Genomic DNA, 19,287 nt, shown 5'->3' on the forward strand with positions numbered 1-19,287 from the left:
AGGTTTAATGAATTTTGTATTCAATATTTTATTTTATCTAAATATAGAAATGGGCTTATGGCCCAATATGCATGGATTATCTAAAAAATAAACCCAGACACGTGAACCTACATCTTTCTGCGCACCTCAATTTAGTTTCATATTTTTATCAGTTGGCAACTGGGATTAGTCAGATTTTTATTTAAAGAATTTTTTTTAGCTTTAAACAAGGTATCAAATGCATGCAGGGTTCTATTTTTGTCAAACATGAAAAGATTTTCTTCAATGTTCTTAACATGTAATAGGAGAGGAGCTGTACAATAGATCCCAGAAAAAGGAAGTTGTGTTCACAAGAATGCAAGGGAAAAATCTAAAATACAGCAAACATGCTAAGAACACTGAATAAACCAGGATTATAATAATAAATTCACACTTAAACCAACTGAAACTACTTATTTTGAAGAAAAATGCACTCAGGACAGAACATATATTTTGAAGTTGCGGATAACTAAGCACCTGAATCGTCTACAAGGTCATAACTCATAAAACCATTACAAATGAAACTACATGATTTTCACACACACTGGAACAAGATAACCAAATTACCAAAACTTACCAGGATGTTCAAAAATATAATAAACCCAACAGGAGAGTAATGTTCTATGTCTCTGGTTGCAGTCCTGCAATGTTCGTAACAAGAGAGTATCCATAGCAAGAAGAGAAAATCTGCAACACTGACCTAATCCAACTCTAACAGAATATGGATGAACAAGAATTAGCTAATACAAGAAGCCAAAGAATATTATAATGAAACCTGTGGATCTCTAAAAGAATGAGATTTGGTTCTCAATCAAATAATATTTATGAGAGATGTCCAGTTATCAGACCCTATGATCTATAAACTATACTACACGAGCCACACCGTGCTGGTGTAAATGAAACCCAATAGGTCTAATATTCATTTATTTATCATCTTCTGGCTGGCCAGCTTGACTATCAGACTCATCAACAGGACTTTCATCAGCCAGCCACTTATCCACGCTCAAACCTCCTCCTGCTTGTCCAGAACCTATATCCCAGATATCTGAGAAGCCACCTGTTGATCCCAACTCCGGCATCTCATATCCGACAAGATTATCCCATGAAACATTGCTAGAACTAGACATACCAGCACTAGTGTTAAATGCCAAACTCCATACATCCTCTTGTTTAACAATTCTTTCCATGCCAGGGGAAGATAATTCTGGAAAGCTTTTTCTCCATCCCCAAATCCTCAGGAAAAGAGACAAAATATTCAAGACCAGCCTCATTTTGCGGGCTCATATCAATCTTTCCTTTGAGCTTGGGATCTTCAAATTGCATGCTTGATTGCTCTTCTCCAACCTGCTCTGGTGTTTTGATAAATCCCTGTCCCACTCCTAATTCGTCTGAGATGGCAAATTCATCAGGTGCAACAATTTCAGGTAATGGCATTGCTTCGCTGCCAAGACCCAGGCCTACCATGTCTTCTGAGACATAATCAGGAGATTGATCAATAGAGGCTGGACTTGTATCTGGGACCACAGAAGATAATGTGATGTTTCTCCAATCAGGCATGCATCTCATAATCTGCCCTTCCATTGATGATTCAGGTAGGGCATGTTGGTGTTGCTGGTGCTTAACAAACTTCCTCTTCATCCTTGATGAACCAATCTCTCCCTGTTCCTTCTTTTGCTTGAGACAGGCTAAGAATGCTGGATTCTGAAACAACTTTGCCAAGAACGAAACCATCTGCTTCTGCCTTTGCTCTGCTGCCTGAAGTCTCTGATTTACTGATTGCACATCGTGAACAGTCCCAGACTGCTGCTTCTGCAGTTCTATAACTTCCTGCATCATCACACTCCGCTCCTTCCTTAATCTTTCTACCTCACTATCCAATCCAGACCTCCCTGCTTCAGTTAAAGACCCCGTGTGGCTCCCAACCTGCTGGGACTGTGTTGATTTGCGCCTATGAATGTTCTTCAGCAGATGCTTCTCGCCTCTTCTGAAAGATTCATTGGCAAACTCCCATCGATCAGTATCAATCTTGCGGAACCCCTGAACCCAGAGCAACTCAAGAATCAATGAATGAAGAAAAAAAGTCCATGTAATACAAGATATGGATACAACTATTGGCATAATACATGCGTGCTTCATGCAAGAGAACTTGAAGATGTCAATTTTCATGCGCAAGCAATAGCTGATTAAAATATATAGATGAGCTACAAATTATAAATAAGAGAGTATTGACAAACTGGCAAACAGCAATAACATATGAACCTGAAATTCTACCTGCACAAGATGCAAGCAACTCCCCGCTCCAATAAATGCTTAGGAGGGGAAGAATGTCCATTTGTTGGCAGTAGGAAGATGAAAACCTCGTGGATACATATTAGCCGAAAGCAGAACCTTTCATCATTTTCCTAAATCTACCTGGTATATTACATAAGACAACAATCCTACTTCACTAACTATTATTCTGGTTCTGCCTACTACCCCAAACATTACAGTAACCAAATATGCATATAGCATTACAAAAGTCCACCTGTATTCCATTAGTGATATGGACAAGGAACAGCAAAGCTATACAAACAAATTAACAAATCCTTCCATTGCACAAGAATCTTATACAAACTGAATTTTTCAGAAACCTCAGACAAATACTAATGTATGCTCCCCATAAATACACACATTCCATTCGCAGGTCTTACAAAAACAAAATACCTTCATCCGCTACATCTACAAAAGACAGATTGTCAAATCCAATATCCAGAATGGAAGCATAAAAAAAAAGATATACAAAAAACGGTACCATTATATAGCACAGCAGGCAAATGGAGGCCTGGTAAAAATATAGATGTATGTATATATATTATATAAAACGATACCCACATAAGTATTGAGTTGTCGGACAAAACTGGAGAAATTGTTGTGCTTGAAATTCCGAGGGAGAACAAGCCTGGCGAACTCCTCGGGGTCCCACACCACGAAACTCTCCCCAATGGAACCCCACGAAATTATTGGGTCCAGCATCCGATCATCCACCAGATCATATGTTTTCGATAGAAAAGGCGGTACTGGATTCTCCTGTAAGCACGCAAGAGGACGTGGCATCTCCTCTTCCTCATCTACCTCGATGGCAGTCGCCGATGATGATACTGGATGAGCTGAAGTCGTCGGGCTTACATAGGAGAAAGCCTCCAGGTCCATTAAAGGAGAAGATGCGGCAGCAGGGAAGCTTAAATCTTCAATAAATATCGACCCTGCACTAGAAGACTGTTGACAATCCATTACTGAAGAATATTTGTGAGATGATTTTGGGTATGTATCGTCTTCTTCTGGGCTCATTACGCTTTGGTTTTTGACAGAAAAGGAGTGGGATTTGAAAGATGAGATTTGAATAGAACAAGCAAGGATCGAATATGCACGCATGAATATATAAAGGAGTGGGCTGGGTATCGCCGACAAACTGTTTGAAAAAAAATCTTCACGAAGAAGCGGTGAAGGTTCAGTTCATCTTCCACGGCCACGGTCACAGTTATTCCAAACATTATTTTTTTTGTTTTCTTTTTTCTCAAATTCCACTGGAGATTCCCGACCACAGTTTTTTATCTTATTTTATTTTTGTCAGGGCCCCCCATGAAAATGATACCCAACTAATTTTATATCTACTTTATCTTTTTATTTTTTAATTAATACTTTTTATTTATTTATTTATAGATTGATTTTAAGGAACGTGTTTGACAGTGTAATAATAATTACTTGTTAAATAATTTTTTGTATTGAAATGCATGTTAATGATATTTTTTTATTTTTAAAAATTATTTTTAATATTAGTACATCAAAACAATTTAAAAATATAAATTATATTTAATTTTAATAAAAAAAATCAAAATTAATGAAACACGGTTTTCACCGTGTTCCCAGACGTAGTTGATCCCTGAGCAAACCAAAACGCTGACGCCAGTTGTGGTTTTGTGGCTGATGTGGAGACAGTTGGAGCCCAATATGGGATTAGATTTTTTTTTCCTTCGATGTCTATAGTTTTGATTGGATGTTCCAAGAAATTACTGTTTAGGGTTTGAAAAGGGGGCGGTGGCTGGTCGTAATGCTTGGTGGCGAAGCTAACTCGTTGGCCAATGGGAAATAAGATTTTTATGTTATGTCATTGTCATATACCATACGACAGGTTCTGAGCATGTGAAAGCCTTTTAACCTTTCTTCAAAACCATTTATTTTCCTTACAAAAATTCACCATTATTAACTTACCTAGCTACTAGCTGGCTGCTAATATACACTCACATTTTTTTAATATTTTATTATATGCTATTTACGTGGGATATAATATATCAAAATTTTAATTACAATTTAAATAAATAAGATTAATTTGTTTTAAAATAAAATAATTTTATAAACCTAGTCTATTGATTACTTTCTATTAATTAAATGTAATCCACTTTAAAAATTAAAAAACAAAAGAGAAATCCTAGATTTTCCATTTCAAATCAATAATTAAGGTTACAGAGCAAAAATAAAGATACTTGGATGCAATGAGGTGCTCTTGAAAAATTCATCCAATTGGCATGCATCAACAGAAATTAAACCCAGGAATTCATCCATTACAATTTCTCTGGCTCAGTGGCTCATGCATGATGAATAGCTAAATTTTAATTAAAATGAAATCTTTAAAATAAATAAATTTAAAAGGAAACAATATATAATGAAATTATACACTGCTATTAAAAATAATTTTTTTTTTAAAAAAATATATTATTTTAATACATTTTCAGATAAAAATCACTTAAAAACAGTTACTACCACACCCACCCTCTTAAAAAACACTCTTAAGAACCTTCATTTATAGAGCATTTGTTAAGTTGTACAGATTTTTTAAACGTGTGGAAATAAATGTACACTTAGTCGAGATTAATGAAAGAGCTATTGATATATTTGACTTTGTTTTGTTGTATTGTTTAGCTTTTCGGGCAAAGTCGGGTGAAAAAATGAAATCTGATAGCAAATGAAGATTACCTTTTCGTGCTCAAATGTTAAATGCCGAGGAAGCTACTTCTCATTAAAGCTAATTTAAGTTACAGACTTTACATGCAAAATTACAAGACTTTATACAATTTACCCACCTAGGCAAACAATATTAGTCGCAGCAGAAAAGGTAATTCTGACTTTAGATTCAGGCATCATTCAATGTTAGCATATCAAGCTGGATTGCACCTGAGACGATTAGACAGTGGTTGTTCCTGTCAGACACCAATCTCAAAAGAATGCTGTATTATGTGCACAAATACGACTGCCGGGATCCGATCCTTCAGGCAAGCAAAGTCATGCCCCCAAGGCCAGGCTGGGGTGTCTGAGGTTTAATCAATGACCTCAATGATTCCATGATGCTGGCGAAGGAAGGTCGTTTCCATGGTTCACTGTAGGAAACCATTTGTATAAATAAAAAACAATGGGGGTGAAGATAGTGTGTACAGCTAACTGAAAAGGGTTGCGACTTACTTGGCCCAGCACGCTTCTATTAAAGCAGCCACATGAGGATTTAAATCCCGTGGAATCTCAAGCCTTTTGCCCTTGAAACCAACAGCTGCCACAACCTATAAGATAGTATCCATATCCATAATCTATATCTTGTAATCGATTTCAAACAATGTATTGTCACCAGTGATTGCAAAAACACAATGTACCAAGGAACCGAACTTGCATCAGCCATGAAAAAGAAAAGAAAAGAAAAGGATGAATACAGGCACAATAAAATCATCCCACAAAGAAGTGCCGGAGGGCCACCACAATGAGGGTATATTTTGCAACACTTGAATAAAATGAAACAACTTCAATAACCACACACATGCAGCAGTCTGGCTCCTAAATAAGCTCGAAAAGCTTTAATAAAAGCACTCAAACAGCTTCTACGCCCCTCAAGCAAAAGAACTGGCCCTATTTTAGCCCATTGCTGCAGCCTGGAGGCGGACACCTTAAAAATAGGTCATGTGCCCATTTATGATGAACACATAACTTCAGCTAAATGTGTGGAACGTGAAGGGAAAGGCATCTATTTTGTATGGGATGTCTAGGCATAAAAGCTAGCATCAGAAAGCAACTTTCCAACTGAGGACCTCGAGGAAGGATAAAACACAATATGTGGGTCCTATAAATTAGAGAGGCCTAAACTGGCGGGTGTCTTTTTTATAGTTTCAACTGACTTGTTATTAACGCAGACATCTACTTATGGGATATTGTCTCATTTAATAATATTCTGAGTATCCATTTCCAAGATTTTTCTTGATCCTAATTGCAATAATGAGTTAAATTGCCAACATGGGATAATCTGCCCATTCACATTCTATCATTTCCAAATCAAAAATGAAACTATCATAACACAAACCTGTGCTGCATTTAAATTGCTCCAAGGTTGCTGCAATGTTGCTAGCTCCCACAAGATTACACCAAAGCTGTATACGTCAGACTTCTCATTTGAAAGTTCATCACGGAGAACTTCAGGTGCCATCCACTCAGGCTAATAAATTGGAAAAAGTATTGTTAAGCACATATTTTAATAAAGAGTGTCTCATGCCACCTTAAAACAAAGATCCAGTCATGTAGTTGTTGTTAAGTTTTACTGCACTTACAGTCCCTGCTGCTGACTTTGACGAAAGAAAAGTGTTTGCTTTGAAACGAGAAAGCCCAAAATCACAAACCTGAATGGATCAGACAAAGCAAGCAAAAGGGAAAGACATGTAACAAAGTAAAAGAAGTACTTGATAACAAAACTGAAATCTTAACAGAAGGGAAAAAAGAAATAAAACAACATTTGGAGACCACAGAACACACCCTGGTACACAAAGCAATTCTTACAAAAGAAAACAAAAGATGCCAAGCAAATTTTCCTTAATAAATGTGCTCGCTTGTTAACAGAATCACATATCCTTCTAATTGAGGCATAAAATAATATCGCATTAATCTTTACATCTGCTAAAGAAATTCTGTCAGCGAAAAAAAGTGATGCTACTATCGCTTCACTGTGCTGAAGTTCGCAACTTCATCATGCAGTATATGACATCAACACTCATGTTGAATGGGAACTTGTCAATAAAAAATTTCGCAAGGCATTGCCAATGTGATGCATCATACAAACAAGAAAAATGACTATCCTGAACAGGCTGGCTTTCATCTACGAGACAACCCAGAAATAATCAAAGCAAAACCATAGCAAGCAACAATACCAGGACATGATAGCATCTAACCATGTAGGGAAAAAGATAACAAGCCCTGTGAATTACCACGATCCAGTTGTTTAACAGTATATTCTTCAAAGCCTACCAAGGCTTCATATATTACAAATTAAATTCATGATTGCAGAAGGCAACAGAGTTTAATTATGTTTCCCTCCGATCTAATCATAAAATGGGAAATTGGCAGTCTTTCCCCTACATGCAACGATTTATCAGCCTTACCTTCACTGTATATTTTTTGTCAACCAAAAGATTAGGAGATTTTAGATCTCTATGGACAATGGGGGGATTACGTTTGTGAAGATAATTCATACCCTTTGCCTGTGAACAACAATGAAAACTCAATTAGCTATCCCAGACAAGGAGACGATATTGATATTGAATGCCCGTAACGAGTTTAAATATAGAAAAGGAAGAGATTACAGAAAACGTTGAAGTTATCACATGCATACCACATCATAAGCCATATTCAACCGACGCCTTTCATCCAGCACCTCTCTTGCACCTGACTTGCGCAAAAGCCTATACAAGCTACCCCTGCAGTGCAAACAAAAATATTTAGTTGGTTCAACTTCAACAGCGATAAGATTTACATTCAAATAAGTGAAGCAGACAACAGTTTTACTCTATAGAGACCACGTTATACAAGAAATAGGAGGGGGGTTTCTAAGAAATAACAGAACCTTGATAAATATTCTGTCACTATGGATAAGTTTGGCGGTTGAGTAACTGCACCCATAAAAAGAACAATATTTGGATGCCGCAAGCGTTTCATTATTGCAACCTGAACAAAAGATATGAAGCTTCGCATATCAAACACAAACGAAGAAATAGAAAAAAAAAATTCTTGAGCTTAGCGCACATCACAATCAATTCTAGATAAAACACACCTCCCTCAGAAATTCCTTAAAGTGTTCAGCATGAAAGTCTTGCTCCATGAGAATTTTCACAGCAACATCCTGCAATTACCACATATATTCAAAATTTCGTGCAATTGATTGGATCAGAATATTAGTTTAAAATAGACCTCAAGAAAATTCAATCAATGGAGAAGGCAAACAATATTTAAATATCCAGTAAAAAATGACTATATATATAAATGTGCATCCTTCTATTTTCAAATGCAAGAATGACAGTAATGCAGCAAGAAATGAGTACAGATAAAAAAGAAAAATTGGAACAAGATAAAGGACAGGCTTTTCTTGGCAATATAAAAATGCAAAAATACTGGGTGATAAAAAATACATCCTAGGTATGTTGATTGCAGTCCCAGCAAGAACTTGAGGGCTGCAATATTGCTTGAACATAACACCATAGCTGCGCCCCATAGAACTATATGATCAGGTGAATGTTATAGTCCTTTGGATGCTATGTTGAGATACAAGGCAAGCAAATAATAAAATTTAACTCGTTTTCCTTTTTCATTTGGATTTTATCGAAATTAAGCATTGTCCCATATAGCTTAAGTTTCCATATTCCTTCAGATTCCATCAAGTGGTCAGGCAAATAACCATTCTTAAAATCTCCACGCCAAATAAATATAAACATATCCTACACTAACCTATCATGGATTGTGATCAACATTCAGAAACCAGAGAAGAAATCAGAACACAAAACATGTCTTCACCATTTCTATCGTGATGCAACTGCATACACAAATATGAAAAGCTTACCGAGCCATGCCAATCAGCACGATGGACAGTTCCAAAAGAACCTGAAAATACACCCATTCACAAAATAAGTGCAGTCTCCCCAAGAAAATTGGGGCCAATAGCATAATGGCATGAGAGAAGCATAGGTGCTATGCTAATATACCATGATCATGTTTTTTTTCTTTCCAAGTCTATCAAGAAAAGTACCTGCTCCAATTCTCTCTTTTAAAACAAGATCATTCCATGGAATATCCGAATCCTCCGTATCAAGTGAAAGTTCTTTACTTGTTTTACCAGAAAGCAGTTGACTATTTCTATCTTGGCCACTTATCCGACTAACTTTCAGTGGCGGAGGTAACTGAGAAATTTCATTGCTGTTACTTGGGAGTTGCACATGGTTACTTATTTCCAAGTCTGTCCTGTCAGTTTTTTTAGGATACATGGAAAATACAGGAGCTTCACCATCATGAACAGTACCTGCAATTACAGCAGTAAATAGCAATGGAAACTTAGCATTTTCTTCTCTACATGGAAAACTAATGGATGCAAAAGCCCAATTTTACACTTTGGATTCAATAGAAAAGCAGAAACATCAAAATCAAATTCCAGTTTCGCACGGGAATTCAATAATTAAACACATACTACTAGCAGAGGGGGAAATATTAGCAAAGTTTAGTAAATTTGATGGTCAGACATCACATATGGGTAATTAAAGAAATCAAACGAATAGTATATGATTGTACTTGGATTGGATTGGAAAAAAACAGAAAAAGACAAGAACTAATGGCAATACTATGGAAATATAAAATGCACACAAACCACATCAACATGACCTGTTTATTATGCTCATATGACAAGCACATGGTTAGCAGATGAATCCAGTGATCCCTTAAGAGTAACTAGCAAGGTTGCTCTTCTACTCAAAGCATGAACAACTTTATTTTGAACCCCAACCTTATACACAATTCCTTAAGAGTAACTAGCAAGGTTGCTTTTCTACTCAAAGCATTAACAACTTTATTATGCTCATATGACAAGCACATGGTTTGCAGATGAATCCAATGATCCCTTAAGAGTAACTAGCAAGGTTGCTCTTCTACTCAAAGCATTAACAACTTTATTTTGAACCCCAACCTTATACACAATTCTAATTAGAAACCGTTGGAGGTAAGTAGCCCATCTTGCATACATGTCATTACTTATTCTTCTCTGATTATGTAAAAATCCCAACGCCTCATGGTCAGAATACAACATAAACTCTTTATCAATCAAATAATGCTCTCACTTCATAAGAGTTCCAAAAATAGCATAGAACTCTTTGTTGTATGTGGACTAATTTAACCTAGCATCACTAAACTTCTCACCTAAAAATGTCATGGGTCTCTTCTTTTAGGATAGAACTCCACCAATCTCAACACCACAAGCATTACATTCTACCTCAAACACTTTGTCAAAATTTGGAGGTGCTAAAACCTAAGCATTGCTTAGTTTTTCTTTGATTAAAGCAAAGTCCTTTTTTGCCTCTTCTCCCCCAATCAAATTTCCTTTTCTTCATGCAATCAGTAATGGGTCTCATAATATTACTGAAATCTCAAACAAATCACCAATAAAAAGTAGTTAACTCATGGAAACTACGAACCTCATTATTTTTTTTTAAGGGTTGGCCTGGACCTTCTCATCATTAACATGTATATCATCTGTACTAACAATAAAGCCTAAAAACAGTGCTTATCAGTCATAAAACTACACCTCTTTATATTCACATATAATTTGTTTTCTAGCAGCACTTAAAGCACCTTCCTCAAGTGTCTCACATGATCAATCTCAGATCTACTATAAATCAAGATATCATCAAAATAAACAACCATAAACTAATTTATAAAAGAACATAGAAAAAATATATCACCCTTATAAAAATGCTTGGCACAATAGATAGCCCAAAAGGCATAACCAACCACTCATGCAATCCCTCTTTTGTCTTGAAAGTTGTATTTCACTCATCACCTGGCCGAATCCGAATTTGATAGTACTTGCTCCTCAAGTCAATCTTCGTAAAGATTGAAGCCTTGTGTATCTGATCAAGCATGTCATCTAACCGAGGATTGGAAACTTGTATCCCACGGTTATTTGTTGATGGCGCAATTGTCCACACAAATGCCAATTGTCATCCTTCTTTGGAGTCAACAATTCTGAAAATGCATAAGAACTTATTCTCTTGAATCTAACCATTTCTCAACAGCTCTTCTACCTTCTTTAATAACTCACCCTCTTTAGGGCTCATTCAGTAATGTGGTAGACGTAAAGGCTAACTCCCAGCACCAAATCAATATGATGTTGAATGTCTCTCATTGATGGCAACCCATCTGGCAATTCATCAGATAGAATCTCCTTAAAATCGACAAATAAAGGCTTGATTGTTTCAGGAATGTTTGTACTTTTCTTTTTTGCATGTTCATCCACTAATGTCTTCACAACCAATGCATGAATTTGCCCAATTTCCCATGCCCCTACTTGCCTCTCAAGTCCTGAACTAGTTATGGTAAAAAAGTCTTCCCCTCTACTTTAAAAGCTTTAGGGTTGGATTATCCCTTCAAAGACACAAGAGTATAACTCGCACCATTCTTTCTAATTTTATACAAATTATACCTACCTAGGTGTTTAGCATCCACAATTCCACATCATATTGTCAAGGCCTACCAAAAATCAAAAAACAAGCATCCATATTTACCTCATCACAATACATTTCATCCCTATACTTCCCAATGGAAAAAGGTACTCTACATCATTGGTTGACCTTTATCTCTCTCACTAACTTAATTCATCCAATCTTGTAAGGTTTAAGATGAGGTTCTTGTGGTAATTTCAATTTATCAACAATATATTTACCGATAATATTTTCACAGCTTTCATTATAGATAATTACGTCAAACAAGTTTTTTATTTATAGTGCAACGGTTATGAAATACCTTGTTTTGTTGTAACAACCTTTAGTGTTAGCAGCATCTTTCTAGCCACATAGGTTTGTCTCTCATCATCATCCTTGTAAAAATCTTCTTCATCATACCCATCAAGTTCACACAGCTCGCCCTTATCATTGGAGGGTTCTAGCTCATACTACCCTTTAATTAGATTGACTCATTTCTGTCTCCTAAAATCACTAGAACGGTGTCTTGGTTCTCCACATTTAAAGCATTTAGCTATCATTGGCATGGCATAGGGGTTATTCAATTTGTTTGTTTCAACTTGTTCATTATCTCTTTAGAGTTGACCTGCCGCCTTCCCCTTATTAGTAGGACCGAATCTACTTATCTCATTATATGGTCTCCTAGAAGGATTAGACCTGTCAAATCTTTTACTACTACCAGACTTCTCTTTCATTAGCATCCCAGCCTTTAACGTCATATTACTTACCTTTAAGAGCGTAAATATCCATACTCTGATCTTGTCTTGGATTGTTACTTTAAATCTTTGATAAACCTTGCAAACTGCTGATTCTCTATCTCTTGGAGTTTGTTATGTTCTGCCAACCTTTGAAATTCAACGGTATACCCATTGACAAATTTATTATCTTGTGAACAACCCTAGTATCACTAAAACAAATATTGTTTATAGTTGGGAGAGAGGAATCTCTCATGCAATAATCGCCTCATGTACATCCATGACATTATAGGTTGTCTCCCTTCTCCTAACCATGTATCTGTTTGACATTTCCAACAGAAAGAAGCTCCACCCTTCAGGTTATATCCGACCAATTTCACCATCTTCTCTTTTAGGAAACCTAAGTACTCTTTAACCCTATCACATTCAGCGATCTAACCAAGGAATTCTTCCATGTCCAAATCTCTATAGAATGTTGTAATTTCTATCTTGATGCGAAAATCATGTGTTTGTTATGGTGGTCTATCTCATCAAATTCGTCTCCGCCAATACCATCCACATGGACAATTGGTTTTCTAGGTGGAATTTCAAGAATAGGTCTGGGGTTAGGCCTGCCCTAAGGTAAGTCTTCATGCAAGTTCCTCTCTTATATACGATTCTTATTTGCATTACCCATTAACCGAGTTAGATCTACCATGGCTTGCTCCAAATGATCACACACCCCAGAGGGCCTCCACTCATGCATTGCCTAGTGGGTTGTTATCGTCTCCATCCATCAAAGAGGACAACCTACTCTGACACCAATTGACGAGGCAAATAGCTGGATAGAAACTAGAGTTCTCAAGCTCTAAGGTTATAGACCTAACACTATAGAGGAATATAGAAAATCTTTGATATTTTATTAAAAGTTTAAATAGTTTGAATCTCAAAATAAACTAGATATACCTATTTATATTAATCTTAAAATCCTTTATAGAAAATAATTCATAATTAAAACTTACCAAATTAATAAATACATCTGGCATTAGGATTCTTCAATAATAAAGATTAATTAAATTATAAGTCTTAAGCTAAGTAGTAAACAAATAATTAAAACCCAAAATTAACTAGGAAAATAATTAAAACAACTTGAAGCATCATATAAGAAGCTTCTGAGTTTCTTCATGAACTTCTTTTCAGAACCAGTCTTGTCTATCTGCTTCACAAATGTAGTTGCAACAATTTCCACAAAGCTAAAAAAATAAAACTCTTGAATTGTAAAGCAATGAGCATATGAACGTATGTCAGAATGTCTACAGTAAAGTAGGTCATCAAAAGGTAATCCATCCAATACATTTAAGTATTTTAATGAACAAATAATTGCACAGTTCTTTGGTTTGATAAGTACAAGTATTCTGCCAAAGAAATTATTAGATGAACATGTTCACAACTAGGGACCAATCAATTGTGGAAGGATATATCATCTTATTTGACAACATCATCTACTTTAAAATAAACAAACAATAACTATGGCTTTAAAATAAAAGAAAGATTTTTTTTATTTAAAGGAAAGATAAAAATGATCATGTCCTCACATAGCTGGTTGGTTCATGGTCTCACTTGTGAACTAGGTACAATTAATAATTTCTCCATTGGTAGGGGAAAAAAAACTTTACAAGGGTTTTTATGCATTTGAATTGCCTCATGCATGGACATAATGCTCTGAAGCAAATCTATCAAAGAATACCAAGTTTTAGCAACAAAAAAAAAATTAGCAATAACAAAATATAAGAATCTAAGTAGCGAATTCTTATAAAACGATCGCTTTGGGCAATTAATTAAAGCTTGCAATGAAAGGCATATGACATGAGAAATTGGCAAAAACATATGACACCCTCGTCAATGCAAGCAGATAATAAAAATTGCATGTTGAAGCTAAATAAATAAATCCAGAGACAGGTCGAAGAAATATGGACTTGCGTAGCTTATACAGCTTCTTTTTAAAATATTTACCTGATGAAACATTATCAAATACAAGATTAAGTGATTGGCAGTCCAAGAAATATTGTTTGGCCAATTGCCTGAAATCAACGGTACTTTCAGTTGTTTTGATTCGAGGAAAGCGCAATGGTGAAGAAATTGAGATGGAAGAAGGACCGTTGAGCAAGGAATCAGGCTCGCATAAAAAACCAGGCCTCCCAACTAAGTCAACTAGATACTCCCTGAAATGAATTAAACATACTTTGTCAGATGTTGCTTGCAACTTGCAGTTGTAAGTACGAAACATGCAGTTGCCAGAGTCCTAGACTGCCAAAAAGATCATGATTGCATCATTAAAAGAACGATCCAATTGATGCACCTAAAGGAAGAGAGAAGGAGAACCAAAAAAACCCAGAGCAATCAACTGGCAATTTAGTATTTATTGATATAAAAAATTTTGTTTACCTTTACACAAGATATTGATTACATTGAATTTGTATGCAGTGTTTCTACTTTGTTAATCTTAAAATGAATTTCTCTAGTGTTCTTAACATGTAATAAGGAATGAGCAGTTGAATAGATCCTAGAAAAAGGGAGGTTGTGTTCACAAGAATGCAAAGGAAAAATCTACAGTGATGAGAGAATGACAATAACTCATAATTAACCAGGATTAATTTAGCTTTCCATTTAAACCAACTGACTAAGTTGGATAAATTGTTGAAATGGAATACATCATAAGAAAAAGACACCACAATCTGGCAAAAAGGAAAAAATAATAACCTGTCAAGCCCAAACCGAACAAGACAGGAGGAACCATCATCCCTTTTACAATATTTGCAGCCCTTTGCAATTCGACATGGTAAATCAATGGTGTCAGCTAACACCTACACAAATCATACAAGTTTCTGTCAATCCCTTTCTGCTACCAAGAAAAAATTACAAAAAATAGTTCACAATCAGGAATGTTTAGCCAGACTGTTAAGAAACATGCTTCATCATACTTGAGATGAACATTAAAATACAGCAACTCGCATAAAAGTTACAAATAAAAACCTTGTTAACTGTTGAAACCAAAAACAGAAATCAGTGCATGAAAATATGATAGATCTTACCTTGAATAGCAAAGCTCTATGTCTACATAGACCAACGGATAGGCTGCCTATTGGAACCACAATAGATTCTAAGCAATCTTTTAGATCATCACTGCATTCCTTCCAGATGGAAATGAAATCATCTTCTCCACTGCTGGCTGGCCCCCTTGTGATAGCAATAAAAATGTGATCAACAAAGTATTATTTAAAAAGCTACCTCCTAGATTTTTGCACAATTAAAGACTGGAACTCACCCCATCCGGTTGCAAACAAGTTTTGCCAGCTGATCAACTACCTCTTTTGTTGTCATACAGCTACAAGAGATGCCATGGACCCTATTTTGGAGTTCCATTAAGTTCGGATCACTACGTCGATCAATCAAAACCACTTCCATTGAAGAATCAGCATTGGGATCCACAGACTTCAGTGATTCAATTGATGGAATACGACCATTATCTTGCAAATCAGTGCACACAGTCCACACATATGGATCCATTCCTTGAATTAGGTAAAATCCATCGGGAATTTTGTTGAAGTATGATAAGCAACCATTCACCTGATGTGCATTACACTATTAACGAGCATCTTTTCACAGTGAATGCCAATAATCAAGGTTTATTATTTTGTAATAGGAGGAACCAAATAAAAGGTGGAACTATGAATATTTGATCTTTCCCTTTACTAAACTAAAATGAACTAACATGCATGATGTTATTAGGCTAGGATAGATAAAACGATGCCAGAGTTTTGATCCGCCAAAAGCAGAAGCTAGAAGAAACTACTTGGAAGACAGTTAGACAACGGTTGTCTACTCAGCTCCTGCAAGCTTAATGTAAAGTTTGCTTCCATGTCACAAGTTCAATCTAAAGGTACAGATTGAGAAGTATCAGTAGAACTAAATGAAAGCAATTCCATGCAATCATCCACCAAGAGCAACAGGGATGATGAAGAAAGGAATTTGCAGCAGGGCTAATTAAGAGAAAGGAATTTTGATCTAGCTTAACGATGTACAACCACTGAACTTTAAGCTTTTTGTCATGAGCTAGCCAGAAAATGATAAACTTAATCCTTCCCCAAATTACCTCAAACAACACATCTCATCTTCCATTTTATTGGTTCATTTTCATTGCATGATCATTTAGAATGTATTTCAAGCATTATTTATCGACTAAATTAATTTGCCTTCATCTCCCTAGCTATCTAAGAGTTCAACGTTTCTATATCACCCATACATTAGTCTCAACGGGCAATAAAGTAGCATGCATACCCAAAATCGATGAGACAAGGCCTCTGGCGAGTTAGAGGTAGAGGAGCGCAAGGCTGATTCATCCGGAACTGGATCCAAAAAATGAGGATCGTCAGCACAAGTGGCCTCGGACGACAATCTCAAAGCCAAAGCCAGCTGTAACTGATAACTTTCCTCAGTTTGCTGCGCCCAACTCTTCCCTGACGATTCATTATTAGCAGATACATCCACGGGAGGTCTGGCCGCCGCCCTCACAAAATTCCCATCCTCATACCCATACGCCTGATCAATCTCATTTCCTCCTCCCGTTGACAGAGTCGTCGGCGGGTAATACTCTCCCGATAACGAACTCTCTCCGAAACTACTCCCGCTCGATTGCCTTTGTAACCCGATCGCTGCAGAGGATGGATACAAACCAATTCGATTACTGTTTCCTTGCTGTTGATTTGCTATTGCTCTATGATCCGACTCCCAATCCACGAAGCTTCTCTCTTGCTTTATTGTTAGTTTGTTGTTTTTTGAGTCACCTGAGAGAGACGACTCGTAGTATGCTGCCGCTGCTTGCTGTTGCTCTTCTGCCTGCTGGCTAAGGAGAGTGTAGTTGGATCTTCGACCGGGCATTTCCATGGAGAAATTTTTTTCTTCTTTTCTTTAGAGGTTAAAAAAAGAGTAAAACCGCCATCTTTAGATAGAGAGAGAGACTGACTTCAAAGTCTGGTACAGGTGAATTGAACCTGAACTTGTTTTTCTTTTCCCTTTTTTTCTTTTTTTTTTTTTGCTATTTTTCTCTCCCTAGAATTCCATTGTCGGAGAGAGAAAGGAAAGCGGTGCGATTTATTTGGTGGTGTGATCGTAATATGCTCTGGGTTTTTTTATTTTTTATTTTTCTTCTTCATAGGTGAGAAGTTAATTGTTTTTATTAGTATCGTTTAATTTAGGGCAAATCTCATATCAGTCCACCCCATTAACGATTTTCTCAATCGCGTCCCACATTGGGTCCTTTTGTTAAAATAACAGGAGATATCGTTAAATAATGCACATCCTAGTCATGTGCTCTCTCGGGTTTTGCATGTGAAATTACTATACAATTACTTTCAATTTTAGATGCCAAGTCCATTTGATCAAACTGGTAGCTGGGGGATTCAATTGAGAGGCTTTATACAGTTAGAGGACTAGTACGAGGGATGGGTTTTTTTTTTTTTTGTTAAGGTTGCTACTTTTTGAGGGGAGGCTGTTGGAAATTAGAAAAGGGAAGGATACATTGTTCACATCACACGTTGGCGGAATGTTGATTGGGATTTTCCTGTTTTTCCTTTTCGGTGTCCTCCGTGAAAGGGTAGATAACCTGATTGCACGCGTCACGCTCTAGTCACTGCTGCAACGTTAATTAGCGTAACCTAAGGCCCGTGGTGTGGGAAAATCACAGAGAAATGCATCGATTTATTATGGATTAAAACAGTAAAATTGTTGTCTTGTTTTTCTAAAACAAAATATTAGTTGGGAATAATTGTTTTTTACGGGATTTATTGTTTGTTTCAGAATCTGATTATGGCCAGTTCAGTTTTAGTTTTTAAATTTTTTTTTTTTTCAAAAACAAATGTTAGATGGGGATAATTGGATTTTTTAGGGAGTTTATTGTTCATTTTATAATTGATTATGGCCAACTAAGTCATGGGCAACAATAATTTGATTATTGTTCATTTTATTATCACGTGGTTTTAAAATTATCACATGGTGTGGGAATAATTTGTTTTTTCTTTGATTTCAATTGATTTTTTATTTGAATTGTTTTATGTAATTAAATTTATTTTTAATTTTATCCTTTTTTTTTTTAAAAAAAAAATCAGATTTATTCCTTGTTATTTTTATTGATGTTTATTTTATTTGAGATCATTTTAAAAAATTATTTTTTTACAATTTCATCCTCTCTCATTTTTATTTCTGTTTATTTTACGTTGTAAATTTTTAAAATTAATTTTTTTTATGATTTCATCATTCAATATTAAATTATATTTTTTTTGATTGAGCTCGGGTCTATGATTTAACAGATTGTGAATTTAAAAATTGAGCCCAAATTTGGATATTCATCCGAGTCATTTGTTTTTTTTTTTATTTAATCTCGTTTTTTTTTTTAATTTTATCATTTGGCAAGAGCTTTTAGTTGGATATTGAACTCTATTATTTTTATTTTTATTATTATTATTTATAGGATTTTTCACTATTTTTTAAAATAATTTTGGTTATCTTGGGTCTTTTTATTTGTTATTCTTTATTAAATTTAATTTTTTTAAAATAAGTTTTTATATTAAATTGGATTAAATCAATTGCTTAAATATAAGTATATTATATTTGCTTCATTTGATTTTTGTTTGCTTATATATAGCTTTTCCTTTTTTTTATTTAAATATTTTTTTTTTTAATCGGCGTTGAATATTTAGTTGATTAGAATTGAATTCCCTAACCTATTTTGATTTAGATTCCATAAAGTTATCATGCTCTAAATTATAGGTTAATCATGGTTTGTAGCCAATGTAAAGTCGTTTCAATAATGTTTTTTTTTTAAAAAAAAAACAATATATCACTCAATATCTCACTAACTTGATATTTTGTATATAAAAAAAAAACTTGTAGCTTTTTACAGTTTTTTCAAGGTTATAAAAAGATGATTCAACCCATGCAGTAACGAGGATAAAAAATCTAAGTTAACCCATCACCTTTGC

At 35.4% G+C, this 19,287-nt stretch overlaps 2 protein-coding genes across 2 annotated transcripts; both read right to left on the reverse strand.

Annotated features, from left to right (window-relative positions):
* Positions 1 to 759: 759 nt before the first annotated feature.
* On the reverse strand, positions 760 to 3,633 carry LOC118048211 (heat stress transcription factor A-3-like). Its single transcript, XM_035057805.2, is given in 3 exon segments — positions 760 to 1,235; positions 1,237 to 2,055; positions 2,890 to 3,633. Coding segments are annotated over 3 exon segments (1,653 nt in total). The 5' UTR covers positions 3,430 to 3,633; the 3' UTR covers positions 760 to 941.
* Positions 3,634 to 4,993: 1,360 nt separating this feature from the next.
* LOC118048209 (serine/threonine-protein kinase CTR1) lies at positions 4,994 to 17,429 on the reverse strand. Its single transcript, XM_035057803.2, has 15 exons — positions 16,589 to 17,429; positions 15,576 to 15,877; positions 15,343 to 15,487; positions 15,011 to 15,114; positions 14,264 to 14,472; positions 9,101 to 9,370; positions 8,915 to 8,955; positions 8,132 to 8,200; positions 7,925 to 8,025; positions 7,694 to 7,778; positions 7,464 to 7,562; positions 6,639 to 6,707; positions 6,395 to 6,526; positions 5,512 to 5,606; positions 4,994 to 5,429 (listed from the first exon to the last, which is right to left on the reverse strand). Exons 1-15 carry the CDS (start codon positions 17,192 to 17,194, stop codon positions 5,321 to 5,323), a joined length of 2,436 nt encoding a protein of 811 aa, XP_034913694.1. The 5' UTR covers positions 17,195 to 17,429; the 3' UTR covers positions 4,994 to 5,320.
* Positions 17,430 to 19,287: the final 1,858 nt, after the last annotated feature.

This window comes from Populus alba, chromosome 6 (genome assembly GCF_005239225.2).
Source record: "Populus alba chromosome 6, ASM523922v2, whole genome shotgun sequence".
NCBI lineage: Eukaryota > Viridiplantae > Streptophyta > Magnoliopsida > Malpighiales > Salicaceae > Populus > Populus alba.

Coding starts and splice junctions, on each gene's coding strand:
- LOC118048209 (XM_035057803.2), bottom strand. CDS start 17,194: ATGGAAATGCCCGGTCGAAGATCCAACTACACTCTCCTTAGCCAGCAG. Junction 15,115..15,342: donor ATAGAGCTTTGCTATTCAAG/GTAAGATCTATC, acceptor TGATTTGTGTAG/GTGTTAGCTGACACCATTGA. Junction 7,563..7,693: donor TGAATATGGCTTATGATGTG/GTATGCATGTGA, acceptor TGTTGTTCACAG/GCAAAGGGTATGAATTATCT.